General features: G+C 44.2%; 1 protein-coding gene across 2 annotated transcripts; it reads left to right on the top strand.

The window, feature by feature from the left end:
• Positions 1-327: 327 nt before the first annotated feature.
• On the top strand, positions 328-24181 carry FRRS1L (ferric chelate reductase 1 like). Of its 2 annotated transcripts, XM_082697281.1 has the most exons (5): positions 491-825; positions 12120-12204; positions 14692-14830; positions 18062-18308; positions 21682-24181. In XM_082697281.1, the coding sequence occupies exons 1-5, from the start codon at positions 588-590 to the stop codon at positions 21852-21854; spliced, it is 882 nt and encodes a 293-aa protein (XP_082553407.1). In that variant the 5' UTR covers positions 491-587; the 3' UTR covers positions 21855-24181. The 2 variants fall into 2 exon arrangements, with proteins under 2 accessions (XP_082553406.1, XP_082553407.1); XM_082697280.1 differs by lacking the exon at positions 12120-12204 and having other exon boundaries at positions 328-825.
• The last annotated feature ends 2345 nt before the right edge of the window (positions 24182-26526 follow it).

Here is a 26526-nt window from a genome sequence, read left to right as displayed (position 1 = left end):
TATATAAAACAAAAAGTGCTAGAACAAAATAATGGGGGAGGCAGCAATTCTGGCAAGGTGTGTCCAAGGTACGCCCTCCAGGGAGCATTTCTTAAACTGGATGTGCACTGAGGTCTCCTGGGGATGTTGGTGATATGCATATCCCGATTCGTGGGTCTGCAGTGAGGCCTGGGATTGGTGATGCCAGCGAGCTTCCTGGGGATGCCATGCAGCAGGTCCGCGGACCACATGGAAGCAAGGGTCTTGAAGGGCCACGTCTGTTTGTGGTAGGGGAGGGACTAGTGGAGGGAGGGAGGGAGCGGATGGGGAGACTGGAATTAAGGACGGAGGAAGGGAAACCGCTAGCAGAGAGTCCGAGCCGGGAGGGGAGGATGCTAGGAGGAAGGGGACGCATCGCGCCGGCTGGAGGATGCGCAGAGCGAGGCGCGCGGCAGCGGGGACCGGCGGCTGCGCGGCCGCGCGGGCTGCGGGCGGGGGCGGGCGCGTGCTGACGGCGGCGGTAGCCGTAGCGGCGCAGTGCTCGTCCGGCGCCCGCGGCGCCCCCGCTACGGCCCCGAGCGGCCTGGCTGCGGGATCGGTGCGCAGCGATGGCACGACCGCCCCGGCAGCGCCCGGGGGCCTGGGTGCCGCTGCTCTTGCTGCTGCTGGCGGGGCCCACCACTTGCGCCGCCAGCCCCGCAGACGACGGCGCGGGCCCCGGGGGCCGGGGACCCCGGGGCCGCGGGCGGGGGGACACGGGCGCCGACGAGTCGGTGCCGCGCCACGACTCCTCCTATGGCACCTTCGCCGGGGAGTTCTACGACCTGCGCTACCTGTCCGAGGAGGGTGAGACTGCGAGAGGGTGAGGGGCTGCGGGAGGGAGACGCGGGGTGGGGGTGGGGGACCGAGGCGGCCGGAGGGGCGGTTTGGTAAGGAGACCGATGGATGTAGCCCTGGCACTGCGGGACTGGAATCGGGAGCGCCCTGCTCAGACCCCCGCCGGCCTGCAGGAGGCACCCGGAGAGTTGTCAGCGCCTTCCACCCGCCGCCCGCTTTACAGGTAGGGAGACTGAGGCCAGGAGAAGGAGGTGGTCAGCCGAGCCCTGAGAGGCTGAGGACAGGTGGGGCTGAGCCTGGGCTCCCCCAGTTCTTGGCTCGGGCCTCCACTCTCCCTGTCCGGGGTTGGGGTAACGGGTGGTAGGGGAGGAGGCCTCCATCTGGCCTGGGGTGTGTGAGATCAGGGGAGCTGGTGGGAATTAGAAATCACAATTTAAAGTGATGTTGTCTTATTTTCTCCCTGACTGTATTGACCTAAATTTGCAGAGACTAGCGCCCCAACCTCTCAGCGTTCTGTTCCTGCTGACTGCGGTGCCATTCTAGCTCCGGCCTATTTCTGTCCCGACTTCCATCCCAGTTCTTTTCTGTTAGCACAAGTGTTAGGGTTCCCCGCTGTGAGCCACCATTGTTGGGGGCTGCTGGGCCAGAGACTAGGGGTTTTTCAGCTCCAGACCTCCCTGTGGAGTTGCTTTAGTGAGCACAAAAGCCAAGCTGATTCTGTGTAGAAGGAATAGAAACTGGTCTCTTCTCCAGTTTGGAAAGTAATGATTTTCCTATTTTTATGCTAAGAGGAATATGCAAGAATTAAATTGGGGTTGAACTATTCTTGCAACTGATAGGAGGCTGTGTATATTTGTTATGAAGGATTCGTTTTAGCTACATACAACAAGCACACATTAATAGCTTAAATAAGATAGAAGTTTCTCTGTCATGTAAAGAAATCTAAAAGTAGGCAGTCTGGGCTGGTATTGGAGGTTCCATCCTCATCAGAGACCTTGGATCCTGGCCTTCTGCTTCTTCACAAATCTTAGCCTGAAACCTCATAGTCCAAAATGGCTTTTTGATCTCCAGCCACTACACTCACGGTCCAGACAGTGGGAAGTAGGTCACTAACTATTTTATAAGGAGATTACTCAGAAGTAATCTGAACAATTATACTTCATTGGCCACAACGTGGCCACATGTAAATGCAAAGGAGACTGGGAAAGGTAGCCTTTTAGCTGAGAGGCAATATGTCCAGTTTTTTAAAGAATTGGAATTATTGTATTGAAATGGAAAGGTTGGATTTGGGGGAATATATTAATTGGGTAGAGGTTCAAGTGCTGAAACAGACACCCCTACCTATAGTGGCTTAAATAAAGTACTTTATTTTTTTTCTCACATGAATCTGACCGGTCTGGGCAGTTGGGACAGCTCTGTTCCACAAGGTCATTCCATCTTGTTCCACCATCCAGTAAAGTTTCATCCTCATCGGTGTGGTGGAAGATGGGTTGCTTGAATGTCCTTGTTCAAGCTTGAGGAAAGAGGAAAGAGGAAATTTAAGACAGACCATCACCTTTTAGGCTGGTTGCACAGGTCACTGCTCTTCGTATTCCTTTGGCAAGAACATAGTGACATGACCTAGCTGCAAGAGAGGCTGGGGAATGTAGTCTTCTAGCCAGGCAGCCATGTGGTTGGGTAGGAGGAGGGACGGGGGAGGGGGAGGAGAGGGACAAGCAGAAGCCGCGGTATCACTCTGGAAATGATCAAACATTTCAAAGCCCATCTGTTTCTGAACGTATCTAATACATATTTATTCTGTTCGTAGTCAGCCCGGCATGCTGCCAGGTGACTCCCACACGGCACCTGAGAGCTCATATTCTCATTGGGCACATGTCCCTAACAGAGGAGATCAAGGTCAGATGCTCTATGTCCCTTGGTATATACAGAGAGAATGAAGTTAGTGGTAGAGTCCAGATGGTTTTCTGAACATGGACGTCTGGTGGCTGCAGCCATAGGGAAGGCTTTATAGAGTTGAGCTAGGAAGTATGAAAGCCTTTGATGAGCCAGAAGAGGGAGGACATTTAGGTGAGGTGACCCCACAGGGCAAAAGGGCAGGCAAGGTGTGTACAAATCCCTGGTTTGTCTGCTTACCCTTCTTACCGGTCCTGCACAGGCAGCCTGAGGCTCAACTCTGACCCCCAGAAATCCATGATAGTTCCAGCCTGCTCAGTGGAGGAAGCCTCAGCTTGTTTATCTGGAATGTTCTCTTTGGACCAACTTCCTTTTACAGTCCTCTCTTACTCCTCCCCTTCGCAAATCTCTTCTCTCCAGCACTTTCACTATCTTCAAGTGCAGATCCTACATCCAGCTGGTGGGTGCTAGTGGGGAGGTTTGAGCTTCTCAGGGGCAGCACCTCCACTAGATAACCCTGGGCCTGGGTTTTAGCCCTATGGATCTTCAATAGAGATTTTCTCCAGATCCTTAGAAATAGTCAATGACAATGCCTTAAAGGGTACTGGCAGAGCTAGAGAAGCAGACCAGGCAAATGTCCCAGGTGGATGTTCTAACCCAGAAAGTGAAGGGAAAGGGGACGTCAGGGTGTAGTGTCCAAAGCCTTGGTGAGGCCCAATAGTGTGACGGCTTGAAATAGTTGATGGATTCAGGAGATGAGAGGTGAATTTTCTTGAGATAAATTCAATGGAGAAGGAGGGACCCAGATTAATTTTGAAGGAAGTGGCAAGCGAAGAGGTAGAAATAGTGCCTTTAAACTACTCTTTCTTCTTCTTTTTAAGACTGTATTTTTATTGGGGCGCCTGGGTGGCTCAGTGGTTTGGGCTGCTGCCTTTGGCTCGGGTCATGATCTCAGGGTCCTGGGATCGAGCCCCGCATCGGGCTCCCTGCTCCGCAGGAAGCCTGCTTCCCTCTCTCTCTCTCTCTGCCTGCCTCTCTGCCTACTTGTGATCTCCGTCTTTCAAATAAATAAATAAAATCTTAAAAAAAAAAAAAAGACTGTATTTTTATTTATTTGATGGAGAAAGGGAGTACAAGCAGGGGGTATGGCAGGCAGAGAGAGAAACAGCCTCCTTGCTGAGCAGGGAGCCCAATGTAGGGCTCCATCCTAGGACCCTGGGATGATGACCTGAGCTGAAGGCAGACCCTTGACTGACTGAGCCACCCAGGTAGAAAGAATTACTCTTTCTACCAGTACAAATGAGGTTGTCTTTTCCTAGTGATTAGAATAAATGTTTCTTCTATGCAGGGGACCCTCTTTTCAGATTCAAAGTAGCCAACTAACTGAATTTCCAATGAAAAGATGGCCTGGTAGTATGTAAATCCAAAAAAGGGAATTAGACTAATGGAGATGGAGAATTCACTGAAAAGCCCACTGGAAAATTCACCAGAAAGCCCACTGACCATCACCCACCCTGTCTAGAAACCATTTCTCCAGTGTCCTGATAGCCCAAGACCTCTAAAACCAGAGCTGAAACCTGGCTAATTTGGTATCTTTAAGTACCCCCTAAACACGTTCATTTTTAAAAATTTATTTTATGTTTTGGTTTAATTATGCTATTTGGAGAGAATGTGCAGGGTGGGGGGGAGGGGCAGAGGGAGAGAGAGAGATTCAGTAAGCAGTTTCCACGCCCAGCAAGGAGCCCATTGCAGGGCTCCATCTCATGACCCTGAGATCATGACCTGAGCCAAAATCAAGAGATGAACACTTGACTGACTGACTCACCCAGGCACCACTTAACTATGCTAGATTTCAGAATTCTTAGGGATTCCCACTCTTTAAGCCTATACAACTCATCCGTACATTCCTAACACCTCTTTCAGAGAACCTTCCTGATTGTCTCTTTCTCCCCATCCCCTGCCACTAAGTCAGTGCAGAAAACTGACCCACGGAAAAATGTAAATATCATAGCGAAAGCCACACAGCTAGAAAGTAGCAGGGAACTACGTAGATTTGTTCATTCCCTTTATGGATAAGATGGTACAGGGTGTCCAGCTCTTTGGAATAGAGGGTCCCTGTTGATCTGTACTCCGAAATACAGTGGCATGGGCTGAATGGGCTATATTGGTGGGCAGACTTGAGGAAAGGGGCTTGGAATCAATGGCGTAGGCAGTTAGTGGGGAACTGCTGTTTTCTACCTGGTGGAGTGCCAAGGCAAAAGCTTGTGTGGAGCTTTCTATATTTTACATTCTCTAAATCTCCTAGACCTGTGTACTTCATTCTATGACCCTGATAAGCAGAAGCAACGATTCAGGTAGTTTAGAAAGAGAAAGAGGCTGGTGCAGTTGTTCTCAGATTTGAACAGACAGCTGCTGGTTAAAACTTCAAGGAATCAAGACTAAATTAATACCTGAGGGCTGTGAGCCAAGCAGTCAATTAGAAGCAATAAATAGCAAACCAGAAGCCATTAACCACCCAGCAGAGGATGGCAAAGCAGGCTCAAGGGATTTCAGAAAAGGAACAGAGAGTGTCTGGGAATTAGACAAGAAAGGAAACCACAGATAGTCAGCAATTGATGGATATTTGGGTTATTTCCCATTTTTGGCTATTATGAATAATGCTGCCATCAACATCTGTGTATACGTCTTTGTATGAATTATGTTTTTCTAGCCCTCTTGAGAGGAATATTTACATAGCAAATTGGAAAGAATCAATAGATCCATAATCAGGTGAATGCCTTATAGTTACCATAGACAAGATCGACATAAGTAAACCAAAAGCTCTCTTCTTTTTTAGTGAAAAATAAGCTAGAAGATGTCAAAACAGGATATCTAAAATAGCAACAAAAATCTGTATACTGTCCAAATTTTGCCTACTAAAGAATGCCCTGGTCCTGTGTGGAGAAACCATTTTTTAACTATTAAGTGATATGAAAACTATGAATAAATGGGAAATATATCACGATCTTGGAAGGGGTGACGGCATTACAAAGATGTCAGCTCTCCCCCCTCCCCATTCATCTGTTCATTTACCACAGTTCCATACAGGAGCCCAGCAGTATTTGGGGAGAGAACTTGACAAATTAGTATCCATCCTTTGCATGGAAGAACCAAGTTCTGTGAATTGCTGAGATATGTTACAAAGCCTGGCAATTCATACACTGATCCTGGCTCAGGAACCACTAAATAAACCAGAGAACAAAGCAGAGAGTCCAGAAATAGACCTGTGTTCCTCTGAGAACCAGTAAATTATTGAGTTGTTCTCATAAATTGCTAGGGAAAAGATAAGTTATTTGAGTAAATGGCAGTGATAAAAATTGAGTCAATGTAGTGAGAAAAATAGAGCTGTTTTCTTCACATTGTATTAAAAAAAATAAATTCCAAATGGGTCCAGTCTAGATGTGAAACGTTAATAAATAAACGTGAAGGGAAAGAGCTTCAGGTCCTTGGAATGCAGATTTATCTCTGGGACCAGACTCTAAAAACACAAAACAAAGGAAGAAAAATTATCTCCCCAACATCATCACATTTAAAGATTTTGTTCCAAGGAAGGATATCCGAGAAAAAAGGCAAGATGAGGAGCAGACCAGAAGGGGGGAGAAATGTAGCGTGTGAAACCAACAGTGAACCAACAGTGAATTAGTATCAGAAATGTGCATAAACTCCCGTGAGAAAGACCAAAAACCAAGTTTAAAAAAAAAGTTCAACGATTGTGTGTATACACACCATAGAAAAGGAAACCCAAGTGCCTAATACAGATACGAGATGTTTAGCTGCACTAGTATTTGGGGAAATACAAATTAAAATACTGAGAACGTGGGATACTATCAAGTACAGGCAAGACTGGAGGGAAAATAGGAACCTCGGGCTCTGGGGGTGGGATGATAGACCCTTCCCCTCTGACCTCACCGAGCCTCCTGGAATGAATGGTGTGACCTAGCTCTAGCTCTCTGGGGTTTACTGAAACAAAACAAAAACCTCTTGCATAATATGTCCATAAGAAGCCTATGTAAGGCAGTTCTTCTCATCATTATTAAAAAAAATTTTTTGATGAATCAAACATTGAAGGTACTTCAAACATTAAGGCAATTGAGAGGTTATTTCCTTTTCTTTTTTTTCTTTTTTAAATATTTTATTTATTTATTTGACAGGCAGAGATCACAAGTAGGCAGAGTGGCAGGCTCCTTGCTGAGCAGAGAGCCCTATGCGGGGCTCGATCCCAGGACCCTGGGATTATGACCTGAGCCGAAGGCAGAGGCTTTAACCCGCTGAGCCACCCAGGCACCCTGAGAGGTTATTTCAAAAAAATCTGGTTATATGCACATCCGAGAATGCTCTTCAGTCAGCAATAATAACAGGTCTCACGTTTATATATAGGGATAGATTTCCAAAGGAAAGTAATAAGTAGGAGAAGCTGTACCACACAGTATCGCTTATGCAGATTGAAAGCATAAGGCTCCCACTTTTCAAGAGCACACACTTATAAAAATCAACATAGGGATGGCGACTGGTGAGTCAGGGTGGGCCCTTGCTAGTCTGCTCTGCTTGGGTGCTTCTGGACATCTCCTACATGGCCTGGAATGGCCAGGGCCTCGCCTTCTGTGGGCAGTGTGGCACGGTGGTGTTGGTAGCTCGGTAAAAAATTGGGCGTGGAGCCTCCACGGTAGATCCAGGTTCTGCTAAAGGCACTTTGGTGATTATTTTATAAGGGAATCATGCAAGACTTTCAGGATGTTGTTTTTGGGAACATGAAAGGGTTTTTGCAGTAAGGCGGGACCACCTTACCCTTGGCAGGCAGAGTTCCCTGATCTCTAAGGAGCAGGAACAGATGAGACGTTTACCTCCCAACCCCCCTTTCAGTATAGCACAGTAAAATACTGCTTTTCTAAGATGTATGCGTCAGAGTGCTCATTCTGTTAAAACGTGCAGGCTTTGCAGAAGGTTACATAGGAAATACTCTAGACCAGGAGGAAAGTGGGCTTAGGAACGGATTAGGGGAAAATAGAAGATGGGCTTTGCATAGACTGTTAGGACTGTCCCAGGCCAAGCCAACAAATGTCATCGGTTTCATTTGGTGCACCTACAGACTTAAAAATCAAAATTGTGCCATCAAGATAATGTGCCAGTCCAGTTGTACAAAGCCTGTCAAAAACCCTGTTAAACGACACTCTCTCGCTCATTACCAAGAGAATGGATGATAAGGTACAGCCTGCAAATCCATTGTGTTGGTATTTAAGGATTAATCCATTCAGTCTCTATCCATCAAGATCCGATCAGAAAGACAGAAACCAGTTCTAAGTTGTTTTGTTGTTGTTCCTAAAGAGGATGACCAGCCCCAGGAGCTAAGTAGATGCTGGGGGACTGGAGAAGCAAAACGGGGCACAGAGATAGGAATGGTTGGAAGCAGCTACTGCCTCTGGGACTGGGTGGTGGGATGTGTCAGGGCACAGAGAAGGGCTTGAGGCAGTGAGAATCTAGAAGCTCAGCCAAGAGACCCCCTCAAAGCCCCCAAAACTGCAGCCCATCCTTTGAGAATGGTGCTCTCTGCCCAGCTGCTGCCGGTTCCTTTGAGGGCATAACAGGCTGGTTAGGAGAGTCTAGAAAGCAAGCTGGAAGCTGGAACCAACTTGCCACAGCAAGGATGAAGCAGGATCACTGAGGAGTGGAGTGGTGGGCAGCAATCCAGTTGGAAATGATGAGGGAACAAAAGGCAAGCTGAGGACAAAGCAGAAGCTGACCACCCCCCTACACCCCATGGCATACATGGGCATTCCTCAGGCACTCCTGGCTGCCCTATAGGGAAAGCATAGTTCCTCTGTAGAGATCACAATCCTGTAAGACACGAGTCTCCCTCAGTTTACAAATGTCTTAGCAATCTAGAAGAACAAAGGATTTCTCTGAATAACCTCGCTTCCAGAAGGAAATGTAGACACAGTTAAATGTTTATAATCTTGACAGATACTTCAAGTGGGGAGAGTGTAATGTTCCTCCAGGAACTTCCCAACTATGAACATAGTTGGGAGAAACAACCTTCATAGAGGGAAAAACAACCTTAACGTGAAAAACGGCAAGGCTCCTGGTATCCTGTGAGTTGTCTTTAACATACGAAAATCCTTTTGAAACCCCTTTTGCCTTACTACCCCCAATCCCATAGTGTATAATCAGCCGCCCTTCACGACCCCGGGGCAGCAGCTCTTCCTGCCCAGAGGTCCTGTCCCCGCACTTTAATAAACCACTATTTTGCACCTAAGATGTCTCAGGAATTCTTCCTTGGTCACTGGATCTGGACTCCACCCCACAGAACCTCACCTGTATTCTAAAACCCCATCAGGAAGGAATGGTCTTCCCTTCTTCCTGCCTTCTAACCTTCGTCCAATGTTTCCTTTTGGCAGAGCCTAGCAAAGGAGAAATGTGGTTTGCGGAGTGCTCAGCCCATCATAGAGTTGGCTATAGAAGGCTGGGTTGTAGCTCACGGACGACAGCTTAAATACTGGCACATGGGCCAAACTAAATTTGTGCCAAATAGATCATTTAAATTCAGGGGGGAAATGGTAATGTTGCTGCATTTAATATTATTCTGACAACCCCAATTAGTAGAGTGAAATTAATTTCTGGTGCTAATGACCCAGAGCTAGCGCGGACCCCACACACCAAAGGGGGGTGGTCCATAACACGACCGCTCTCACTGTAGATGAACTGGCTGTGAATCCTGGGGCTACCCGCAGCCCCCCTCAGGTTCTGTAATATTCACTTGATTATTTCACAGAGTTCAGGAAGGCCCTGTACTTCCTATAAGGAACAGCTGGTGAAGACACACATGAGGGAAGTCTGGGGATCCCCCAAATGAGTGTTCCTATATCCTCTCCTCATGGAATCAGACCTTGTCACCCTCCCTAGTATTAGTTTGTTCACCAACCAGGAAGCGGGATTGAGCTTGTGTCCGGAGTTGTTTTTGGGGTCTCATTATATAGGCATTACTGATTTAATCACTGACTACATAATTAAATATAGTCCCCAGGGGCTGGCTGACAGTCCCAAACCTCTAGTCATGGTTGGTTTTTCTGGTGACCATCCCCTTCCCGAGCCCTCTCATCTCTTAGCATAAAATCCAGTGTGAGCCCAAGGGGCTCATGAGTAACAAAGACAGTCGCGCTGGTAAGTTCCAAGCCTCTCACCCAGGGACCATGGACAAAAACCAGTCAAATTCTTGATTATACAACATCTTACAAAACCAGAGAAAAAGATACGCCCCAAAAGCATTTGGCAAAACAAGTTCTCACTCCAAGTTTTAGAATTGTAAAAGAGAATAGGAAATTAGCACTAGAAAACCCCTAAGAAGCCATTTGCTAACACTAAAAGGTAGTTTGGTTCGTTAATAAATGAGTTTTGTTCCAAAGCTTGCTTGTATTTAGAGCTTAGAAACCCGTTCTTCTAGAGATTATCTTACCCAACAGTTATTAGTTCTCAGTCCAGTTTACAAAAGTTAATAGTAATAGTAACCCAATAGTAATAATAACTGGCATTTATTGAGATGGAAATCTGCTGTATGCCAGTGTATTTGTTCTAGGTGCTAGGAAGTGGTAAAGATATCAGAAGAAGATGGGGAAACTGAGAAGCAGCATTGTAAGAGACTGTCTGTTTCAGTTACCTACAGAATTTTTAAAAAATTTATTTATGGTGCCCTGGGTGGCTCAGTGGGTTAAGCATTTGCCTTCAGCTCAGGTCATGATCCCAGCGTCCTGGGATCCACTGCCATGTCGGGCTCCCTACTTAAAGATGGCAAAAAGCTACTAGTGCTGTATTTTAGCGTGTGATCAAGATCTAGGGTAGTAGAAATGAACTGTCCAAAGTGTACAGATGTGTGCCAGGAAAGTGGCTTAGCGGCTTTTTTTAAAAGTACAATCTTGTGTGATATGGGAAGCAAAGGCAAAAGAAAAATTAAAGTTTCCTTAAGTTACTTAGGTTTCCTTAAGTTACTTGTTTCTTTTCTTTTCTTTTTTTTTTTTAAGATTTTATTTATTTGACAGAGAGAGATCACAAGTAGGCAGAGAGGCAGGCAGAGAGGCAGGCAGAGAAAGAGGAGGAAGCAGGCTCCCTGCCGAGCAGAGAGCCCAATGTGGGACTCGATCCCAGGACCCTGAGATCATGACCTGAGCCAAAGGCAGTAGCTTAACCCGCTGAGCTACCCAGGTGCCCCAGTTACTTGTTTCTTTACTTAAGTTTCTTTAGTACCTTACTAAGGGCAAAGGTACTCTTAGCCCGACCCCTAGGATCCTGTAGTCTACTTTGACATATAAAAATTCCTTTGGAAACTTCCTTTATCTCTGCCCACAAATGTATATATTGGCAATCATCCCCTAAGCATATGACCCACTGATAATACATCTGAAGGGTCTTATGACTGAGTTTTTACTGAACAGTAATAAATGACCTTTTCCTAACATAGCTGGAAAGGTCCTCAAGGCCCTGGAAACCTTGTTTCCAAAATACCTGGGAGGCTTGTACTTTCCCTAACTCTCTCCCAACTTGAAAGGATATAATGGGCCTCTCCTCAGGACCCCAGTACAGCTCTTTCTGCTCACAGCTCCTGGGCAGGATCCCTTATATTTATTTACATTGCCTAGTAGCTGTGGGTGATTTTATTTATTCATTTGACAATCATGTAATCCAGTGCCAAGCACTATGCTGGACAGAGAGCCCAAGGTGACCCCATGTGGTTCCCATATGCATGGAGTTAACAGCTGAGGAGAAGAAATCTTGCTGTCACAGACCGAAAGCATAGTGCAGGCCTACCCTTCAGTGTGTGATTGAATGCATTAGGACGTTAAGCAATCTTACGAGAAAGAGACTCAGTTGTTAGAAACAATGTGTTTGAAGAATTTAGTGAGCCAGGAAAATGTCCTATAAACTTCGTGAGAGATGGGAGTTCAGAGAAAGGGGGAAATCCTATTATCCTGTATAGGTATAAATGGAAAACCTCTACTATCAAATATACAAATATTTCATTGTTGACTTTTTTTCCTTTTAGAGCATGGCTATTGTATGAACACTGTGATGTTCACACTCCCAGGGATGGTGGCGAGCCCATGGTTTTATGAAATTAGGCCACCTCTCTGCCTCATGTTCCCTGCCTGTATAATGAGGGAAAGGCCACATAATTCTCAGTTCACATGTAAGACTGGCTCAAAGACATGTGCCCTACACCCTCCCCTCCTCAAGAGGGTGATTAGGCTTGCATGAAGCCCTTTTCTGAGGACCTAAACGTTTCTAGACACACGTGATAGAAAATAGTCAACATAATAAAAAGAAAAATTTCTCCTTGGAAAAGCTGTCACTGGATTTTCTAACCATTGTTTATTCTCACTGTCTAGGTTACCCTTTCCCTACTGCTCCTCCTGTGGATCCATTTGCCAAAATCAAAGTGGATGACTGTGGAAAAACTAAGGGATGCTTTAGGTTGGTAGATCTGCAAGTTGGATAACTTTAAGGCTAAGGCACTGATTTACTTCTCGAGGTAGTATTTCCAATGTGTACAACTTGCTCTAATCAAGGGCCTACAGCCCCCTCAGAGTGTCTGCAGGGGTGTGGCCTGCTTCCAATGGCCACCACAGTCTCCAATCTTGGAGGCCACAAGCTCTCAAAGGCTCTTTGGCACTGGAATGTCCTTCTCTGGTTTTTCATATATGACCATACTGCTGTTGGCCCAGGTGTCTACTCCTGACCAGTTGGCTGTATGAAAAAGAATCACGTGATGTGGGCTGTGTCTTAGTAGCAGGGCTGTGAGTGGGACAGACCATGATAGACACGTCTGAGACCAAATTTCTTTTCAAATAGCCATGACTTAGGGGTATCTGGATGATACTCTCTCGTCATGAACACTGATGATTGTAGTGAGTTTGGTTTGTCAGGTTTAGGGAGTCCCCACGTGATTACTAGTCATGCTCTATCAAGACATGATGGCCCAGAACTAGCAAACACTGATATAGATGGTGAGCCTCCCGTCCAGACAGCCCCACTTTGTTGGAAAAGCCACCTCCTCTTTGAAACTGTTATTTCCTAAACTAAATTGTCCTTGAGTAAAGGTTGTGATGCCCATTGCACTGAAAGTTCTGAATTTTTTTTCTTTTGCTCAGTGCTCAAGGTCTAAGGAGAAAAAAATTAAATAAAGGGGTTTTGATTTCTCTTTGGATTACAAGGGTATTTCTAAGGAATTTTCTTTAAAGATTTTATTTATTTATTTTTGAGAGACAGAGAGAGAGAGGGCACAAGCAGGTGGAGGGGCAGAGGAAGAGGGAGAAGCAGATTCACCGCTGGTCAAGGAGTCTGCCGTGGGGCTCGATCCCAGGACTCTGAGATCATAACCTGAGCCAAAATCATATGCTTAACTGACTGAGCCACCCAGACACCCCTCTAAGGAATTTTTAAGAATCCGTATAATACTATTATTGAGGAAATGGGCCAGCAATGTTAACTCTGGTGACTGGGGGATGTTTTCTAGAAGGGAAGGAATTTTGGTACCTGCTGTCTTTGGGGTGGTTCGTTTTCTGGCCCATTCAATCCTCTAACTTTCTTTACAACCATTCAACATTTTCACCCTCTTCTACAATGTCCTCAGCTCACATCTCTTCCCAGACATTCAGGGTCCCTGCCAGCCTGCTGGCATGTTCCTTGCCTCCCTTCTCAGTCAGTACTTGGCAGCCTTGTGCCCTGTTCCTTCAGGTACCTTCCGCCTGAGTTTCCCTTGTCCCACCCATTGCTACAGTTTTCTGTTCTTCTGAAAATGGCATGAAGCAATGTCCCTCTCACTAGGGCTTTCTGATTCTTAAAGGATCCACAAGTCCCCTGGATGAAAATTTAAATTTGTGTTTCCATTGCAATCATGCCCCTTAAAATGATGAGTGTATGCATAATCGGATTATGTGGATAACCAGTTTATACTGCTCAGTACTCTGGTGTCCTGAGTTGTAATTGTATGATAGCCCAATAGAGCCAAGGCAGATTTTATAAATAAATGAGGCATTCATGCTCAGGGAATACCAAATGAGGTATTCATTTGAGGTATGTATGAGTGTTTTTTTTTTTTTTAAAGATTTTATTTATTTATTTGAAAGACAGAGGTCACAAATAGGCAGAGAGGCAGGCAGAGAGAGAGAGGAGGAAGCAGGCTCCCCGCTGAGCAGAGAGCCCGATGTGGGGCTCAATCCCAGGACCCTGGGATCATGACCCAAGCCGAAGGCAGAGGCCTAAACCACTGAGCCACCCAGGTGCCCCTATGTATGAGTGTTTTGCAGCCATTCAAACAGATAAAAGCGGAGGAAAGTAGAATCATGTATAGTAGTAAAGAACGTGTTTAACCAAGAGACCCTGCGCGGTATAGTGAGATATGGCCTGTGCAGGTAAGCAAAATCTACCTTCAGTAAGACTACACCATCCATTACCTGAATGCTCAGAATTTACACGTTCCTGGGTCTGTAGTTTGATTTATATTTAATCTGTAAGTTTTTGTCAATTTAGTTTATGAAAACTTGTAAGTGAAAAAGAACTGGTATATATTTAATTCACAAAGACAGTTTATTAACTCTGAGAATTTCTTCCCCTGAAAGGGATTCAGAAAGAACTCAGTCCTAACGAATATCTGAGAAACTCTAATATAATGTTGAGAACTCTGGCTGGGAGTGGATGCCCAGGTTCAAGTTCTCTTGCAGCTACTGACTCACTATGCAAGCCAGCCCCTTCCCATCTCTGGTCCTCAGCTTCTATGTAGGTAAAAAGGAGCAGATATTTTCTAAGATCTCTCCCAAGTGAAACTGGTTTTCAGATTCCTAGTAGAAAGGATCTCATTCATTTGGTAATCTTGCTTCACTCTGCCTGATACATTGTTGCCTTAATGTTTTGCAAGTAAGAAGATGAAGCAGCAGTGCTCTGTTTTGTTCTATCCTATAGATACGGCAAGCCGGGCTGTAACGCAGAGACCTGTGACTACTTCCTCAGCTACCGGATGATAGGGGCCGATGTGGAATTTGAGCTGAGTGCTGACACAGATGGTTGGGTGGCAGTTGGATTCTCTTCAGACAAGAAAATGGTAAGACGCAAATCAAGATTAAAGATGATTTTTTCCCCCTTAGTTCTCTGTGCTACTTTAGATTTTGGAGAACAGGCATGGTTTCTCTCAGCCACCGTGCCATGGTGAAATATGTGCATCTCCAACATTTGATTTTCTTTTTCAAAGCAAGGGAAATAAATTGATAAAAGCAGTATACCAATTATATTGGTTATGGCTCTCTGATTGCAAGTGAAAAAAAATTCAAGCTAGCTTAAAAAGAAAAGGAAGGGCTGGTTACAGAAATATGAGTTATCGTGTGGTACCTGCATTTGTTAGTTATTTGGGCAGTAATGCTGCAAGAAGAGCCTCCAAACCACGTGGTTTAGAAGCATTTATTTCTTGTTTACGTGTGTGTCCCTTGGTTAGGGTTCAGCTGGGCTTGACCCCAGCACCTGAGTTGGATTTGGGTTTTCTGTCATCATTCTGGAACTACCAAGGCATGTCATTCTCATGGCAGAGACAGAAGGGCAAGAGACCTCCAAGCCTATTTCAAACCCCTGCTCATGTCACATCTGCTAACATTTCATTGCCCAAAGTGAGTAATACAGCCAAGCCCAGAATGAAAGGATTGGGAAGTTCACTGTCCTGCCCAAGAGGCCCTGTGAAGGGGCAGGTATGTAATAGTGCTACTGGGGAATGAAGACTCGAACGCAACAATTCAGTCTTCCACAGTACACCTCTGGACCTCAGAGAGACCAGGAACCCAGAGCAGGACCAGGCGGAGCATGTGGACCCCAGGCAGCTGTTCATCTCTTACCTCTGCTTCTCTCTGTGTCTCAGCTGTCTTCTTCCCTCTTCCCTGTGTGATACCATCATTTGCCATCTCACTGTGCCAGGGTGCTTCCCAGACAGCCAGACTTTCTTGGGCCCCTGCACTTTTTTCCTTTTTTAAAGATTTTATTTATTTATTTGACAGACAGAGATCACAAGTAGGCAGAGTGGCAGGCAGAGAGAGAAGGGGGTGGGAGGAAGCAGGCTCCCCGCTGAGCAGAGAGCCTGATGCGGGCCCCTGTACACTTGCACAGGCTGCTGCTCCACCATGAGGAGCCTCCCTCTCTTCCTCTGGCCTGCCCTGAGGTTCTCATAAGGAGAGGAGGCCGGCTCAGATCAGCTTACAGCAGTGGGCATGGCGAGAAGTGCTCAGATTTGGGATATGCTTTGAAGGTAGTGCTGACAGTCTTCACTGGTGGATCTGGGAGAGGTTGTAAGTGGGTATTAAGTAGAGACTGGGGGATCAGGCTAAGCAGTTAGAGCTCTGGGGGATTTGCTCTTGGAAAGGTCACCAGAACAATGAGCTTCTACCAAAGCCAGTCCTGGCAGTAAGACAGTGGGCCTACCTGGTAAGACTGCATGGATATGAATCTGCATGTCTCATCTCCTACTTTAGGGTCAGTGAGAGAAACAGCAGGTGTGTGCCATCCCAGAAGCTGGCTTGCAATGCAAATGACTATTTCCTGTCCTAGATGCATTTGTGTTCATGGTGTAGCTGTTAAGATTAAGGTGCTCAGGGGCCCCTGGGTGGTTCAGTGGGTTAAGCCTCTGCCTTCTGCTCGGGTCATGATCTCAGGGTCCTGGGATCGAGCCCTGCATCGGGCTCTCTGCTCAGCGGGGAGCCTGCTTCCTTTTCTCTCTGCCTGCCTCTCTGCGTACTTGTGATCTCTGTCTGTAAAATAAATAAATAAAATCTTAAAAAAAAAAAAAAACAGGTTACTCCTAGGAAGGAGGTTGAGTAAGGGGCATTCGAATTTTATGTTTGACATTTTTTGAAAAAGATATATTTATTTGAGAGAGCATGAGTGGGGAGGGGTGAGGGAGAGTGAGAATCCTCAGGCAGACTCCCTGCTGAGCACAGACCCTGACTCAGGGCTTGATCCCAGGCCCCTGAGGTCATGACCTGAGCCAAAACCAAGAGTTGGTGGCTTAACCGACTGTGCCACCCAGGTGCCCCTATGTTTGACATTTTGCTATCTGAAGGCCTTTAACAGGTAAGTCTCTCTTTTCTTCTCCTTTTATTCCAAGCACAGATGAAATTTTTTTTCAAAACCTGATGTAAGGGAAAAGCAAAATGGAACCTCTTTTTAATAACCTTAAACTTTTTTTGAAATGGTACATTATAGGTTTTTTTTTTTTTTTTAATGAGACTATTTTTAGAGCAGTTTTAGGTTCACAGCAAAATTGAAGAAAGGCACAGAAAATTTTCTGCCCCTCATTCCCCATATACCCCATATACCCCTGCCCTCACACATGCCTAGCTTTTCTCATTATCAGGACCCCCTACGGAGTAAATGTACATAAACATAAAATCTACCATTTTAACCATTTAAAAATGTACACCTCAGTGGCATTAACTATGTTCACACGTGCAACCATCACCGCTGTCCACGTCCAGAACTTTTTTTTTTCCACAAATGATGACGTTTTGCCACATGTGCTTTATTTCTCTTCCCTGCTGCTGCTCCTGCTACTTGCTATTATTTTTATTATTTCCTGGAAGCTTTGGAGAGTCAATCTATTCGTTAAAGTCAGGAAGTTTAACATTAACATGATAGGATGATCAAACATCGTGCCCATTTTCCGGTGTTGCCCATATAAAACTACCTTTTATAGACATTCTTATTTTATGATTTGGGATTCTGTCTAGGAATATTACTAGTTGTCATGAATGCTTTGTCTTTTTTATTGAAATTGTTTCTTTACCGTGTGTGTGTGTGTGTGTGTGTGCATGTGTGTGCATGTGTGTGCATGTGTGTGTGTGGTCTTTCATGACATTGGCTCCTTTGAAGATCACATGTCTTGGAATACTTTTGTAATGATTTTTTGTAGAATGACTCAGTTTGGGTTTGTTTCTTCATGATTAGGTTCGGTGTGCATCTTCAGCAGGAGGACTAAATCGCTATATTTATTTATTTGACAGAGAGAGATCACAAGTAGGTGGAGAGGCAGGCAGAGAGAGAGGAGGAAGCAGGCTCCCCACTGATCAGAGAGCCCGATGCAGGACTTGATCCCAGGACCCTGAGCCAAAGGCAGCGGCTTAACCCACTGTGCCACCCAGGCACCCTGGTTAAAGCTTTTTTAATAAAAATAATTTGGGGAGGTGAGATTTCAAATTACAGAGATAATGAGGCAGAGATATCTGAGTGAAATTTCTTTCTAGCAGAGAAGTTTGTAAAAGACGCACCTTTGACTCCTTCCTTCATCGTTTCCATGCAGGGTGGTGATGACGTCATGGCCTGTGTCCACGATGACAATGGCAGGGTCCGCATACAGCATTTCTATAATGTTGGCCAGTGGGCCAAGGAGATCCAGAGAAATCCTGCCAGAGATGAAGAAGGAGTCTTTGAGAACAATCGGGTCACCTGCAGATTTAAACGCCCCGTGAACGTTCCCAGAGACGAGACAATTGTCGATCTGCATTTGAGTTGGTATTATCTGTTTGCCTGGGGTCCAGCCATTCAGGGTAAGCTTACATTTTGGCATCTGGATTAAACTCCAGACACTGCCTTGCTGGCATTCATTATTTATTGGACAAGAGAGCGAGAAGCCCTTTGGAGAGAGTAAAAGAAAAAGGAGAATGGATCCTGCTTTTAGGAAGTTGTAATGGACTTGTTACACACATGGACATACAAATGGACAAGTAATTACGTGTACACAGCTGGCACAGTACAAGACAGTCTATGACGAGCGCTGTGCTTAATGGAATGGATCACGGGTCTGTTAATGTGGGGGTGCGCGTTGTATTAAATTCTCACAACATTCTCATTTACTCCTCACCACATCCTTAAGCGGTATAGGTATTACCTTCCTCATTTTAGAGAGTTTCAGGAACTTGCTCAAGGCTATACAACCAATTAACGGAAGAACTAAAATTCAGTCCTAGGTCTCACTGACTCCAAAGTCAGTGAGTATTTTTAGTGCTTATACGCTAAGAATAAAAAATATTGAAAATAAATAAATAAGGGGCGCTTGGGTGGCTCAGTTGGTGAAACATCTGCCTTCGGTTCTGGTCATGTTCCCAGGTTCCTGGGATTGAGCTCCGCACTGGGCTCCTTGCTCAGCTGAAGCCTGCTTCTCCCTCTCCCTCTGCCTGCTGCTCCCCCTGCTTGTGCTTTCTCTCTCTCTCTCTCTCTCTCTCAAATAAATAAATAAAATCTTAAAAAAAAAAGAAAAATAAATATAAAAAATATTGAACAGGAAAGGACATCTGGAGACTTCTGTAGAGACTGACACCAACCATCCCATTAGTGTTCACTCTATGACTATTCTGGTAGTCACAAATCTACCAAATTATCGTATAATTTAGCCCATCTCCTCAAATTTTAACATGTACAGGAATTACCTGGCAATATTCAAATGCAGTATCAGTAGGTCTGGGGCGGAACCTGAGACTCTGCATTTCTAACCAGCTTCCCAGTGAATGCTGCGTCATTGGGACCTCACTTTGAGTGGCAAGGCTCTTCAGCAGATCCCCCACAAAGACCCAAGGATATCATGAGACCTTTGGGAGGTTGCCAAAATCAAGTTACACAGCATTCCTCTTGGCTGATCAAGCCTAACGGCCTAAGAATGGAAGTGAGTTGTTCATGGTCCTTGTAGGAGTTTCCATTGATTGGTCTGGAGATTTTATACCTTCTTTGCCTATTTCTTTTTCTTTTTTCTTTCATTTGGAGAGAGAGAGAGAGAGAGCGTGCATGAGCGGGTGAGAACCCAAGCAAGGGGAAGGCTCAGAGGGAGAGAGAGAAGCAGACTCTCTGCTGAGCAGGGAGCCCTATCTGGGACTCCATCCCAGGACCCCGAGATCATGACCTGAGCTGATGGCAGATGCTGAATGGACTGAGCCACCCAGGCGCCCCCATTTTTTTTTTTTTTTTTTTTGCCCATTTCTAATTGGAAAACATTTGTTGGCCTCCAGATTTCTAACATCTTTCCATTTTGCTTATTTCCCAGGATCCCAACAATGGATCTGCAGTTAAATCTCTGAGTACTTTTCAGTACTCACAGAAATAAATTATATCTCAGGCTGGAGAAATGAACCCATTTAAAATCATGGGATTTGGAGCCTAAAACTTTTAGAATTGAGTGTGTGTTTTCCCCATTGGTTGCTATACCCAGCTCTCATCTAAATTCTTAATTCCCAATTTCTTGGTGTTTAAAATGGAGATGATGAGAATACCAACTTCAAAGGATCGTTGTAAGCATGAAATGAAAACGAGTATTTGAAGTTCCTTTACAAATTGGGGAATGCCGTACTTGGGAAAGTCATCGTCTGACATAAATGGAATAACAAGCCTAACATTCCAGGCCCTCCTCAAGTCTGTCCCACTTTGCCTAATCAGCCCTCCAGGACTCTAGGTGTTCTCATTGTCCCCAAACAGAGCAGCCTATTCCTACCCCATATACAGGCTCGTGCACCCGTTACTGATTCAATCCCTCTCTATTGATCAATCCTAACGGATCTCTTTTTTTTTTTTTTTTTTAAGTGCAGGGTGTTCTGTTGAATCTTTTTTTTTTTTTTTAAGATTTTATTTATTTATTTGACAGATAGAGATCAAAAGTAGGCAGAGAGGCAGGCAGAGACAGAGAGAGGAAGGGAAGCAGGCTCCCTGCTGAGCAGAGAGCTTGATGTGGGGCTTGATTCTGGGACCCTGGATCATGACCTGAGCCAAAGGCCGAGGCTTTAACCCGCTGAGCCACCCAGGCGCCCCCTATCTGTTCTCTTAAAGTTTCTTAAAGGGACTATAGTTTAAGCTTAAAGGGGATGTGGGATTAGGTTTCCCTTAAGGGAAGTGGAGCTCTATGGATAAGACTAGGAGTCCATGTACATGACCAGTGAGGGAGGTTAGGTTAGATAAGAGAGGGGCATGTGTCTGTGTCTGTTGAAAGAAAAATCTCTACCAACCTGAGTTTGACTTGTGCTAACAGGAGCCAGCACAGAGGTTGGAGCAGGGAATTAACATGTCCAGTTTGGCAGGGCTTCCTTAGCAGATAGGACTTTAAAGAACACTCACTCTGAGCCCTCTTTCCAAGGAGACCTTTGCACTGAACTCACACTCCTATAGTCCCCCTAACCCAATTTCCATGTGGCTTATTCAGGAGATCAGGCACTTTGAATCAACTTCAGCTTTTTAAGCATCCCATGTACACAGCCTTTCCCTCTTTACATGTCTCATCAGGTTAAAAAAAAAAGTCTATTGTCCAAACACTTGTTTGGTGTCTTAATTCTCCTGCTACCTCCCTCTGCCTCTCAGCCATACAGATGTGTGCACCGCACACCTGCACACTCTCTGGTTCAGCCTGGGCCGACCACCACTTCATTACCCACAGACAGGGACAGAGACCTCCATCTAGAAGGAGAGCGTGATCAGGAGTGGTTGATGACCCATAGAGGAAAGGTACATTTGAGGGGGAGAAATTGTAGATCTTGCTTTCTGAAATCAACATAGTTTTCCGTTTGGAATTAGTGAGATGAAACTCATTAGAGACCTTGAAAGTGGGCGTTCATATGATATGAAGAACCAACAATGTGGGGTGAAGTGGAGAGATCAGTAATGTTCTTCTGGTAGGGGGTGTCTGCATCCATGAGAACCAGTCTTTAGGGGGCAAATTTAGGTAATTTCGATGTTCCTTCTATTCCTATTTAGGTACAGTTGCAAAGAATTCTTTGATAGCTCTAATACCTGATTCCAGATCTTTATAATCCTGGCTTATGGATTCAATGCTAAAGACTTGTCTGGTCTTTCTGTTGTTTGCATATGTCATTTTAAATCTTTCTTTTCTTTCTTTATTTCTTTCTTTTCTTTTTTTACTGACCCCTTCCTCTTTCTTCCTTAAAGGCTCTATCACCCGACACGACATAGACTCACCACCGACTTCAGAACGTGTTGTCAGTATTTACAAGTATGAAGACATTTTTATGCCATCAGCTGCCTATCAAACCTTCTCCTCTCCGTTTTGTTTGCTTCTCATTGTTGCCCTGACCTTCTACTTATTGATGGGAACCCCTTAACTACAGCTGCAAAGCCAACATATTAAATAGATTAGAAAGTCTTTAGTATAAATATATTTTTAAAGAATATGCAGTATCATTTTAGCTTTTCTTATTTAAAAAAAAAGACTCCTATGATTTCAGTTTTTTGGAAGAAAGAGCAAGCTGCTTTTCTAATCAAAGAGGATTGTTTAATATTGATCCCATACTTTTGGAAAGTACTTACAATTTTTTCTAAGCACTTTCACATGTGTTTTTTTATTTGAGCTTCATAACATCTCTGAGTTGGCTTGATGAAAATTGTTAGGGCCATCTTACTGAATCGGCTTTGAAGTTGAGGAAGCTGCCTTTTTTGGTGACCTGTGTGCCATGTGGCCTTGGCTACTTGGTCAGATAACACATAATAAGGTAGAGAAAGAGCTCAGCACATGGATTGTAAATGACCTTTATTCTTCCAACTACAGCTCAGGAGAGTTTACTTGGAGCATTACTAAAGAGAACTTTACTGGGTGGCCCTTAGTCGGGAGAAGTTTCAAATTTCCATAATACGTTTGGATATTTACACAGCTGATGGGGAGAATGGAAAAATTTGCAATGATAAGAAAATGGTCTGTACTTACTGGAAATGTCTTCTCCGTCAGTGAGTAGTTATGAGAAAATATTTTTTTATTGCTGTTTGGAAAGGTTAGAAACAGAACTGTGAGTGTTCCTGAAGATGTAAAACTCTATTAATGATTAAAAAAAAAATAAGGGCATTCTTAGTGGTTAGAATTTAGACTCTTCTATCACTGTATTTTATAAATTAAACAGTTCATGTATGGTTACAGCTAATTCTGTTGTCAGAGTCAACATCTACTGAGTATGGTTAAATATGTATTATAATAGACAAATCATCCTAATAAAAGTTTAAGGCATTTTGAAAATAAATTAACATTTTTGGAGATTGTGGAGATTTGGAATAGAAACTTTTTAAAGATGACATTTCTTTTTTAAATCAGAAAATGGGAGATGACTCCTAGAGTGAATTCACCTAGAGTTTCTGTTCAGCGTGTGCAGACGTGTAGACTGGACCAGCAGTCAGCAGAAGTTATCCTAATGCCTTGACTTAATACATTCCCTTTTTTCAAAGGAACTCAAATGTTCCTTTGTTGCAAATGTCTGTTCAGAGGAGAAGAGTCTATGGTATCGTTGAGTTGCTGATGGATTTCTACTGTCGAGTTTTGCAGTCCTCTGGCTTGTCCCCCTGCTTGTTGCTTTACAGCTGGATTTGTGGATTTTGTGATTAAACAAGACTGGAGACTGATTTCTAATGCAGTCCTTGGAATTCACCATCAGGGTGAAAGTCCGCTTGGAGAGAGGGGTACCTTTCAAATTGTGGAACTGTATAAAAATAAGGAAAATATTGAGATTTTGTGACATACAGTCTACCAAGTGATGTCGGAGAAAGAATCCTCATTGCAGATGGGGAGAGGTTAAATGACATTCGGTGAGCAGAAGAGCTGGGTAGGATTCAAACTCAGGTCATCTAGTTCAAGTCTGTGGCTCCACCTCACTGCCATCGCCTTGGAATGGAGCCCTCGGGTCCACACTGAGAGTGGCCATTGCACACCTTCTAAGCTATTGTGCTTGTTCAGTAGTGAGGATGGAGCATGTGCAGGCACCCACTTTGTAAATAAGAAGGCAAATATTTTTCTACTTCACTTTCTGATGTATATAGTATTTTAGCTACACACAGGTTAAGACGAAAGAAAGATGGGCCAGCCTCTGGAGCAGGCAGGGAAGGACTACCCTAACTGACTTTCCCTCTTTTGCATTTCAGGTCAAGCTAATATTTCATGAATTGCTTCCACTTTGATAACCAGTCTTGCATATGCATGCTTGGAACTTTCTCTGACTTCTCATTGCCATTAGGGTAACACGCAGTCCATTTTGATTACCCCCAAAGTCATCTCTTGCCACCACTCCTCACTTGCTTTGTCCATGCAACACAGCTGCTCCTCAGCTCCCCTCTCATGGTGTCGCCTGTGCCCAGAAGTCTCCTACTTCCTGTGCTTGCTGAATTCCTGCCTATCTTTCAGGTCACAGCTTTAGTATTTCTTCCTCCAGTCCCCTGGACTCGACAGGTGTAATTCCCCACCACGTGCTCCCACATCACACTGGGCTTCCCCATCCTGCTGTCCATCACACTTTACTGCAGTCGCTTGCTTGCCCTGCCTTGCCAGTTCCCCGATGCAGGGACCACGACAACCGTGAGTTGTAACAGACACCGCTACGCTGTTGGCACTCGGCAAACACTTGTTGGACAGAAAAAGCAAATAAAACTGTACTTCCATGGCAAGTCACTTTGGTTCAGATTTTGTGACATACAGTCTACCAAGTGATGTCGGAGAAAGAATCCTCATTGCAGATGGGGAGATGGTTTAGAAGCTTGTATTTCATCCACGAAGCCAGAAGGGCCAACATTTTTATTTTCTTCCTCCTGTGATCCAACCATAAGCCATTTCTTGAGCAAACCCTGAACTTTCAAAACACAGATAGAAAGTTGGTGCCGTTGTGCCCTGCAGTGAACCTTAATTGGTATTTTGAACAATAATTATTGTTCGCAAATAAGAATTGACAAGCCAGGTCTGCACAACAGCATTTGACTGTCATTTCGGAAGATCATTAGTTTGCAGGCACACTGAAATTAGAATTCTGCAGATTTCAACTTCATTTATTCTTACCTAATAGGAGAATAAATTTCTGTTCTATCTCTGTATTCCCATTTTCCAACATAGTACTGTAACAGGGGAGATGCCTAACCCCATACACACACACACACACACACACACACACACACATACATACGTACATATGTGTATATATATATATATATATATATATATATATACACTTTTAATAAAATGCCCAAGTAGAACCATAATAACAGCTAAATGTATTGAGTGCTGTTCTAAGCCCTTTATGTGGATTTATCCATTTAATCCTCATAATCCCCACAGGAAGTAGATTCTGTTATTAAACCAATTTTACAGATGAAGAAACTGAGGCTAGTCATTTGGCACAGATGACCAATGCTGGCCGTTGAATCTACGCACTTCTTTTACAAAGGAGCAGCTGACGCCCACATAGGTGAGAGGAATTCCTGCACATTCATGTCCTTACGCACACTCATTAAGTTGTTTATTAAATGGAACCCACTAAGCACACTCAAATTAGATGCTTTTCTCCCCTTTACTGATTTACAATAAAATAAGAGGACTTTTAGAGTTCTGTTTAGGGAAAGAGGTACATTTTTCTTTCTTATAAAAAACATCTAGACTCTTTATCAGCCATTTTAGTACTTTCAATAGTTTTTTTTTTTTTAAATACACAGATTGGATAATAATGGAAGAATGTATTTGTCTTAGTTACTTTTTAGAAGTGATTTGCCGAAAGCCCCAGGTCTTCTCATTTGGAACCCAATGTCCTCTCATTGCTCCGCTGTGGTCACAAAGCTGAATTTATAACCATGATTTCAGACAAAATGCAGGAGCCGTATTTAATGATCTTAAGCTGGCTTTTGTCATTAAGGACACCAGAAAGATTTGACAGCTCAGGGATGGATTTTTCATCCCAGATGGTTCTTACTACAACTGCTGTAATTAAGTTTCCTGTCTATATTCTGGATTTTGTGCTTCCAAGATGTTACCACAGAGGTTGTGTGTCATTCTCAGGCCTAGGCTGAGGTCTGCAAACCTTTTCGGTAAAGGGCCAGATGGGAGAGAGTTTTAGGCTCTGCGGTCTCTGTTTCAGCTGCTCGGTTCTGCTGCAGTAAATCCAAAACTGGGTAAGCAGCACTTTTAATTTCTTTAAGCTGTGGCAATCATGAAGGACTTTCACTGCTGAACTTCTCTTCATGGTGGGGATTTCAGTGTTTCCTAGTAATTCACTTCCCTGTAGATTCCTTTTTAAGCATTATCTAAATCTGTTATGCCCAAGGGAGAGTTTTACACACGTGATTATGGCACCTTGCTTGTGTATCCTAGTGGAAAAATGTTTGAGAATCCCTTCCCTAGGCTAGATGCTGAGATGTGTATAGTTGGTTGTATATAATTGTAGTGTATATCTTTGTTCTCTAAACAACTGGTTATGTTTAGTGGACAGTTGATTATTCTCAGTGTGTGTGTGTGTGTATATATATGTTTGTACATACATGACGAGGTCTGCGTGTGTTTGTACATAAATGCCTGTAGACACATGCCATGCCCACGTGAAGGTCTTTGTCAGGATTGTTCCTGTTCCTGATCTCTTGAATCCTCTAAACCGCAAGAGATACATCTTTGTGCCTATTACAGGCAAAACTATCTTTGAGTTTATAGGAATTTCGTTTGTAGAAAGGATTCCTTTATGAAGCCTTCCCTCCTCCACTCAACCAGATAATGAGTTGTTAAGAATGTACAAAGTATCATTGTTGAGTTTGACTTGGCTATATTTTTAGTTAAGAAACTAAGGCTGACGTTAACTAACTAAATGGCATGTTGATAGAAGCTATACATATTTTGTATTTAGATTCCTTATCCGGATATTTAGTTATTTCAAGTTGGACTTCCCTGTTTTCATATTTAATCAACAACCTGATTGTAAAACAACCTTCTATTTTCGCAAAAATAGTGGCTATGCTAGTGAGATTTTAAGTATGTCTGCAGACTGAACA

Source organism: Mustela nivalis (genome assembly GCF_964662115.1).
Source record: "Mustela nivalis genome assembly, chromosome: 13".
Lineage (NCBI taxonomy): Eukaryota > Metazoa > Chordata > Mammalia > Carnivora > Mustelidae > Mustela > Mustela nivalis.
This window is presented reverse-complemented; position numbering and strand designations above follow the sequence as displayed.